The sequence below is a fragment of the Pempheris klunzingeri genome, chromosome 14 (genome assembly GCF_042242105.1).
Source record: "Pempheris klunzingeri isolate RE-2024b chromosome 14, fPemKlu1.hap1, whole genome shotgun sequence".
Taxonomy (NCBI): Eukaryota; Metazoa; Chordata; class Actinopteri; order Acropomatiformes; family Pempheridae; genus Pempheris; species Pempheris klunzingeri.
Genome location: NC_092025.1, coordinates 22,066,505 through 22,075,221, shown reverse-complemented (window position 1 = coordinate 22,075,221; position 8,717 = coordinate 22,066,505). Strand labels below are relative to the sequence as shown.

The 8,717-nt window shown below is 39.4% G+C and overlaps 1 protein-coding gene across 2 annotated transcripts in view; it reads left to right on the top strand.

The window, feature by feature from the left end:
• The first annotated feature begins 3,209 nt into the window (after positions 1 to 3,209).
• Positions 3,210 to 8,717, top strand: part of ncam1a (neural cell adhesion molecule 1a) — a 70,451-nt gene continuing 64,943 nt past the window's right edge. For both annotated transcript variants that reach the window (XM_070844238.1, XM_070844237.1), the window contains exons 1-3: positions 3,210 to 3,328; positions 6,874 to 7,011; positions 7,739 to 7,856. In XM_070844238.1, coding sequence (XP_070700339.1) covers positions 6,963 to 7,011; positions 7,739 to 7,856 — 167 coding nt within the window. In that variant the 5' untranslated portion in view covers positions 3,210 to 3,328; positions 6,874 to 6,962. The remainder of the gene's footprint in view (positions 3,329 to 6,873; positions 7,012 to 7,738; positions 7,857 to 8,717) is intronic.

Genomic DNA, 8,717 nt, shown 5'->3' with positions numbered 1-8,717 from the left:
TTTCTACACTGCTACAAGGATAAAACTCTCTGTGCGATTAAAACCAAGAAAGTAAAACTATCTTTGTGTATGCGGAATATGAAGCGTTTATTATACTAAGTGATTTTTGTACTATAAAGGAACATGGCTTTGCTTGAACTCTAATTCTCCACTTGAAAAGAATGTCAAATGCATTTAGGGCCCTTTGTGTTCCTCGAGCGATGATATGGCCTTAATATGTTTCAGGGAAATGAAAAAATGTCTCATCTTGCACTCGTCTTTATAAAAAATGAATGACATGGAAGAGATGTTTGATTTTTTTTTTTTGCTCAGTGAAATTTGCCTCTTACTGAATAATCCCCAGTCCTACTGAGCAAATACAAATTATTTATACCACACTTTTTATGTTTTATTTTGCAAATTTAGTCTGATCTTGAAAAGGCATCAACTGTAGGGAGTTGGGTTTTGATTTAACAATAATGTTTCCAAGTCATCGTCACACAAGGAATTCTTGATGTATGGAGTGGAGATGTCAGCTTTTTTTGTATTATAGAAGCGATAATGACTTTCATCTTTCATTTTTACACGTTTAGTCACAGAATGCTGTGATGTGAGAACAGCTTTTCTTAAACTTGCTAAAGTAGTTGCCCATCTATGATGTAATACATGAGGGATGTAACTCAATATGAATATTCAAATATGAACAGATAATGCATTCTGGACAGATGCAAATTTACAAATAATGTTGGGAGTTCAAACACTACTACTACTAATGATGATGATGATGATGATGATGATAATAATGGCTGAGGTCCCCAGACACAGCTGGAGGGCCAGAACAGCAAAGGCCCAGTTAACTTTAGTGACGAGTCACCTCAAGCAGTGATCAAGGTCATAGATAGCAGATCACAGGCATATATGCAAAGATTTATAAACAAGCAGGAAAACCTTACAGTCAATTCTAAACCTCACAGGTTCACAAATCCTTGCTGTCCAATTAAGGACAGTGGGCGCTTCTCTCAGTATGTGTCAAAAGCCTGGTGGCAGTATTTTGTATCAGCTGCAGTCCTTAGATGTTTTGCCAGCTGATTCCAGAATAGCATACACTGCAATATTCAAGTCTTGATGAGATAAAAGCATGAGTGACCTTCTCTAAGCCTGCAGAGGAACAGAATGACCTGATCTTGGTTAGCTGTCTCATTGGAGAAAGGCATGACTGCACCACATTGGTCACCAGTGCATTAAAAGACAATTAGTTGACAGTTGGAAATAAAATCTAGGTTGCTGGCCTCTTTTCGAACATTAATAATAAAGCACCCATAATAGAGGAGACATTGTTAACAGTGTTTGGGCTAGAGGGGCTTCCTATAAACAAGTTTGATTTTGAGTCATTCAACTGCAGTAAATTTTTAATTTCAGCAAGGCAAGACATAATGTAAGAAACATCCGTGGTACCAGGCTTTATTGGAACATTCAACTGGGTGTCTTTCCCGCAGCAATCAAAATCAATGTCAAATATATGTATGATGAGAGATGCCCAAAAATAGAACCCTGGGGAGCTCCACAGAAGAAAGGAGCACAGGAGGATCTCCAAGCATTACAGAGAAAGACCCAGTGGACATATATTGTAGGAGATTAACCCATCTAGAGCCACATCACTGATGCCAACATAGTTCTTCAGATGGCTGATTAAGACACTATGGTCCACCGTTTCAAAGGCTGAGCTGAGGTCAAGATGAATTGAATTGGAATGCATTCATGTGTCGGCACGTAGTAAATCACTGCTGACCTTGACCAGAGCAGGTGTGCTATGTAGAGCACAGAAACCAGACTGAAACTTTTCAAAAATTATATTTTTGGCCATAAACATTCGCTAACATCTTTAAAAAATGGCAGCTTTGAGATGGATCTAAAATGACTTAAAACAGAGGGATCTGCAGAGGGCTTCTTTGAAGGGGATAAGGAGGGGAAAATACCACTGGACAGAGAAGAGTCAATAATAGCTTAAATATCTGGAATAACCATCTGAAATACAGCCTTTAAAAACCAAGTGGGAATGAAGTCAGAAGGGCAGGTGAAGGATTTAGAAAGTGCAACAGTGCCTTCCAGGGTTGAAAGAGAGATTACATTGAAGTGGGTTCATGTTGAAAGAGGGCAGGAGTCAACATCGAGCTCTCAGAATTTAGTTTTGTGAAAGCTGCCGAATCTCCACTGTTTTGTTCTAAAATTAATTAAGAAATTCCTCCCATGTCTTTGGGGAAAAAAAAAAATCAACTGGCTTTCTGAACAGGGAACCAATCACACAATTCATGGATTTAAAAAGGATTCTGGGAAATGCAATACAAATATTTAACAAAGCTGGAGGCATAGATAGGCTAATGCAAATTGCTACTACTAAAAAAAACAAAATTCAACTTTCTTTCCAATTATAAACCTGTCTATTGTATCTCCTTGTCTTATTCTTCTTTTTCTGTCTTTCAGTGGTGGGAGATGCTAAAGACATCGACTGGTACGCCCCCAGTGGGGAGCAAATCCTCTCCAACAGGCCAGACATTTTTGTGAGCCGCAGCGATGAAACGACGTCGACCCTCACCATATACCACGCCAACGTAGACAGTGCCGGTATCTACAAGTGTGTGGCAAAGAACGGAGACAAGGAGGCTCAGGCCACGGTCCAAGTGAAGATCTTCCGTAAGTCTCATTCACCATTACCATTTACAACAATATAAATTAAGTTGAGTTTGAAGGCTTATGAGATGCCACAACTCTCCATGATGTTTGGTAATATTATGAGGAAGGACTTTACTACTCTGGTCACGGCGATCCAAACACAGTTTTACACAAAGTTGAGCTGGGTTAAACTTTTTTGCTCAACACCTCAGCAGAGCCTCTATGTCAGTATCCATGCCTTGTCAACAGCACTGTCTTTTTCACATAGTCCTGATGTCTGTCAAAACACGAACTAAGACTTACCTTGGCTACCTTCCCACCCCATCTGTGATTATGTAAAAACTAAACCAACAAAACATGTATTAGAGAAACAGAAGCTCAACCATATGGTGCCTCGTTACACTGCTAATCAACTGTGAGATTTTTTTTTTTTTAAAGCAATGTAAATATGCAGCATGGCAGTTTTCACATTCAGAGGTGTCAGTCTAAATTTCTAAACATGAACAATGTTTGTATTTGTCACATCTCCTTACAGAAAAGATCACCTTCGAAAGTGCTCCCAGCCCGCAGGAATTTAATGAAGGCGATGATGCTGACATTGTCTGCGACGTGGTCAGTTCACCGCCACCGACCATCATTTGGAAGCATAAGGGCTCCAAGATCCAGGCTGCCAAAGATGGTGAGCCAGTTCAAATAAAAGTGTTCTAATACTTGAGCTACTTCCTCACCTCCGCCCTGCCATCCACCTCATCCCCCTCACTTCCTGAGCAGTCACCTTACCGTCCTGCCAATGCCGTCTGCCAATTCATGCTTTCCAATCAATTTGCCACACTCTCCTTCATCTCCCTCTCCTCCTGCCTATCATCTATGAACAAAGCCATGCATTTTCACTGGGGAAGTCTTAGACCTCAGATGATGCATGAACATGGAAATTGTATTTTTTCGACCCCCAAGAATTGGTTATTGTCACCAGAAATGATGTCTCAGGGCAGATTAGACTTTAAATTCCCCAAATAGAGGGAAAAATACTCTGGAGGCTGAAATAATCAGAAAAACTGAAGAAAAAATGGAAAAGCTGAACGGTAAGAGCAGAGCTAACAGTGAATTATGTGTCTGCCACTGCTGTCCCTAACAAAAAAGAGAAAATGGAATCTAGACACAATGCCAAGTTATACAGGTCAGTTAGTTCGACAAGCTAAATAGAGAGGTAACTTTATATTTTCTTATTATACTTTTATATTGTCACCATATTTCCTCTGACACAATCTTTTTTTAACACAAAAAGACATTAGGGCTTCGAGAGATCATACTACAGTTCACAGTTGGGCATAGTCCTGGGCCCACCACTTTTTGTCATTCCACTGAAAATGTGTCTTTTACATCAAATACTCACTGTCTGTAGGCTTGAAAGGTCTGAAAAGTTTGTAGCTCACTCTCTAACAGAGGGCGGAAGCTGTAATCTCCTTCGATTTGTAGCCGTTACCATGGATTCGTATGGCGAGTCACGGCAGAAAAAAACAAAACAAACAAAAACATCAAAAGGTCTATAGAAATGTCTCAAACCACCCCTGCATTGTAATCCTTTTTTGTACTGTTGATTCCTATGTTTTAAACAATTGTTGTTTTGCCAGTAAACACTCTTTGGAGCTATGAAGTGTGACAAAGAACTAAGGTATTTTGATCTGTTATGGAAAAACTGTGAGGGTATTGAACATAGTAAACATCCAAATAAACTCTGTAGAGATGAAGAGTCCTGCAGGAGTGACTGCAGCTGTTGTCCACCCTTGAGGAAAAAGTTTGACATTTTTCAGGGTTTGCCCTTTTCTGCCAATAAGCTGAGGGGTGCCGGACTGATGGAGATATATTAATGTACAATGTTTGTCAATAAGTTCATTTGGCAACTTCAAGCAGCAGGGAGCATTAACAGCATTGGTTCAGAGCAGCTCTACCTCAGAAATTCAACTGAAGCTTAAATCTTCTGTGTGAGGACTGAGGCGGATGAGGACTGGGTTTTGTTTTACACTTGGACTTGGCCTATTTTCACCTTACAGTAACCCCTCCTTCGGTGACCGCTGGAGAGCCTGGAGTCACCACAGTGCTGTGCTAAGCCCGCCTTTATTCTTGGAGCCTGGTCAAGGAATGTGTTTTTCACTGGAAAAACCACTAATTGTAACCGACACTGAAAACTGCTTATGCAATTTTCCTCGGAGCAGCAGTTGACCCAACCATGTGCTGCATGCTGCATTGGTCCATCAGAACTGTTTCAGTGTGAATTAAGACCTGGATAATGAAATGTTACGTTTTTTTGTGTTGAAATTGCTTCTTAAACTTGCAGAATATCGTAGTTCACAGTTCTGTACATGGAGGACAGGAAGCAGTAAACAAACAACAATATTGTTGAAATCAGTGGTGGAAGTTAAAGATAAATCAAAACATCATAATGCTCACATACTACAGAGATCCTACATTTCAAATGTAGTAGTAATAGCAGCTAAAAGTACTCGTAATGTAGTCCCTGTATTATTACTGATGCTTTAACATACTGCAAAGGCTGCCTTTAAATGCTGGAGCTAGAGTAGGTGAACAATGTGTCATTTCTGAAGAAGATAAAATGTTTTATTTACTTAAATGTAATATGCAAATGAACAATTTCAGAGAAATTTTGAGTTGTGTATTCCAGTATGAGTGTTCTGATTCTGGGTGATGTGAGGAGCCCTGTATGGTTGCCAGATGCTGGATGTGATAGAAGCATTCATTCAGGAGTACATGACGCCCCGTATGAGTGATAGTATTTGTGGCAATGATAGCACTGAGACGACCTCAGGCAGTGAGTGCTAATATCACCTGCACTATAATGTATTCATAGCAGTGGTGATATCATGGAGATCCATAGGCCAGTGTTACAACAGGTGTCAAAGCACACCCGTGTTGAGCTTCCTTAATGTGTTTGTTTGATTGGCCTTCATTAAAAGTGGCTCCATGAGACGAGGCAGGATGGCTGTTAGAATGTGGGCTAAGCAGTTTACTGCATTTACCTATTCACAGTCAGCTTTGTCCATTTTAACCTGCAATTCTGTAAAAAAACAAATCTAGCTGTTAAAAAGCCAATTAAAAGTACGTAGTGGAGACAAAGCGAAACGTAGCATAAAATTGAAATACTTAAGTAAACCTCTTAATTGTATTCAGGAACAGTAAATAAACTTAGTTACCCTACAAAATATAATCAGAATATAGTTATATAATAAGAATAAAGGTGCATCTTAATCTTAATCTTAATATGCATGAAGTGGTTTTATAGCACACAGTCTTTCTTTACTTTACACAGCGAGCTTCTCTATTGAACAGGTGGAGAAATCAAAATCTCCTACCTACTCATCAGCATGGAAATTGAAATTGCCTTTCATCCCCAACTGGCGTGTGAAAGTTGCGCTTAAGAAGTACACCCTAAATACCCACAATGTTTAATCCAGTGAGTTGTAAAGTATACACTGGTCCATTTTTCATTTGTCAAAGTTGGGATGTTTAAAGAACCAACAACAAACAAAAATGACTCAGATCTTTGCACTAAGGCTCTTAAATCAGATGTGGTCAGAACCCTGGATTTTAATATTGAGCTAGAAGCTTTTTCCCATAAATGTGTGAGACCCAACACATGGTTTCAGTTAAAACAGCTCACTCAGTTACTGCGTTTATGGATGGTGTAATTGAAGGTGCAACTGTTTTTCAGGCTCTATCATCCTTGTAAAACACTGCTGAAATACATTTGGTGTAGCCACGGTGACACCCTGGGCTCTCTATATTCCGGTTAGAGCTTCCTGTCTGAGCATTTAAGTGAAATATTTCAGTCCTTAAGTGTTCCTCTTGAATCTTTACTTGATTTAATGTACACGGATTTTTAAAATTCAAGGAAATATCTGAATAAGATCTGAGATTTCTTAGATTTACAAATGTGGTCTTACATTTAGATCTCTGTTATTCACTCACAAGAATTAATTCCTAATTTTGATTTGGGGCTGCTACATAATTTCGAGCAGTCGAGCAGTAAACTGAATAAAGTGTTGCATAACAATAGAAAGCAAAGTGTCATATATCTGTTAATATTATTGTTATCCATACAGACATTGGATTGAAATGTACTGCCTTTTTTTGTGTTAGGATGATCTTGATAATCTTGAATACCATGTATGAAAAATCAGTGCTCTCTGTTTTCCTTTTAATTTTTAGTGCGATTCAGGATCATTAGTAATGGCCACCTGCAGATCCGCGGCATCAAGAAAACAGATGAGGGCACGTACAACTGTGAGGCTCGTGTCATGGCCAGGGGAGAAATTGACTTCAGGATGATCAAGGTCGTTGTTAACGGTAAGCAATGCATTTCTTTCACCTTCTGCTCCCTGCATGTCCTGTTGCTTAACATAGTAGTGTACAGTAATGATGACCCTGAAAACCTGGAAATTCTTTTTAAAGCTTCAAATATGGTTCACTTGCCCTTTTTATCCCAGATGGTGTCAGTTGTTAAGTTAATCTCTCAGGTCATCTATCGTGAAATTTGTGTCCATGGTCCCCAGACAATGATTCCTAACCCCTGACTTTTCCTTCAGCAGCACCATATCTGCCTGTACATGCCAGACATCAACATCTAATTGGCAAAATTACTTTGTATACCACAAAATGTCAATTATGCTAAAAATGTATCTCATAATTGCATGATAAGGCAGATTAGCCTGCAAATTGCTCCCCACATTTCCTGCAAGAAATTAATGTTTAAGTTTCAGCAGGCAGTGCTCTTTTCTTGTCAGAAGTACAAATAATGTTTTCCATGAAAGACCACTAGAGTTGTAGACACACTGGCTGTATAAAAGTTTTCATTAATGGCAACTACTACTGTCCTACTGTGTATCAACCATGACAGGCAGTACCAAAACAGGGATTAAATCCCCTACGAATGTAACAAATGATTAGCTTCATTCTTCTTCATTCTCCATATCTAGACGGAGCCCCTTCAGAATACCTCCTCCAAATTTTTGTACTCATGTATGCACTCATTACCTATTCTCTATCAATTTTTGCCATTTCTTCTTTCTTTCAGTGCTTCCCACCATCCGTGCCAGGCAGTCAGACGTCAACGCTACAGCAGACATCGGCAGCTCGGCTCTGTTGGCCTGTGATGCAGACGGTTTCCCTGAACCCATCGTCACCTGGGCTCAGTACGTCATTCACTGCCGTCATTGGCCTATTTCGATGAGTAGGACCAGGGGTAGATCTGAGCTGTCACTAAAATTAAGCCCAACTTCTTTTTCTTGACCTCAGGGGAAAATGAACGTAAAGATTTGAAGTAGGATGAATTATAATAAGATGCACTGAGCAGAGTGAACTTGCTTGTGTCGCCTCACCAAAATCAAAGACAAGGTGGCCAATAACACTGAAAGCAAATGCCAAGGCAGCCTGATAAGATACACTTGTATGAGCATGACGCAGAGCAATGTAAAACAAAGAAGCACTTGAGCTAAACATCTTATGTCCTAATTCTGGTTGTACTGTTAGAACTGTAAGATCAGGGGCCATTTGCATAGGTCCATATGGTTTTCATTCATTTTAGGGATTCTGTGTAAAACTGTAACTCTTCTTCTTCTGATTTTTATTCCCTTAGTTTTGTCTATGAAAAATGTTAATAAGACCAAGAAAGAAGCAAATCATTTATAAATGTTGTTTCCAATCAGACAACGAAGCTCCAATTATAGAATTTTCACAATTCAGCAATAATGCTTTTGCTCCCTGCAGTCCTGAGACTGTGCGATGAAGAGATTATCTGATGACTTTACTTCTTAGCTAAAATCTGTGAATCTGAAACTTTCACTATACAAGCAGTAATCAGTCCCTAATGCCCATATAGTGTTTTGTCTCTTGCCAGAGCAGTAGGATGGTGCTGTGTCCTATCATAAAAGAAAGTCCTTCCTTAGTGTTTAGAAAACTATCTTAATGGCTGCAACTGATACTTCCAGGTCAGTTCAGTCAGTTACAAATGTTCCCAATCGAATAAGACCTCAGGTTTATCTTTTGGGCAGGCG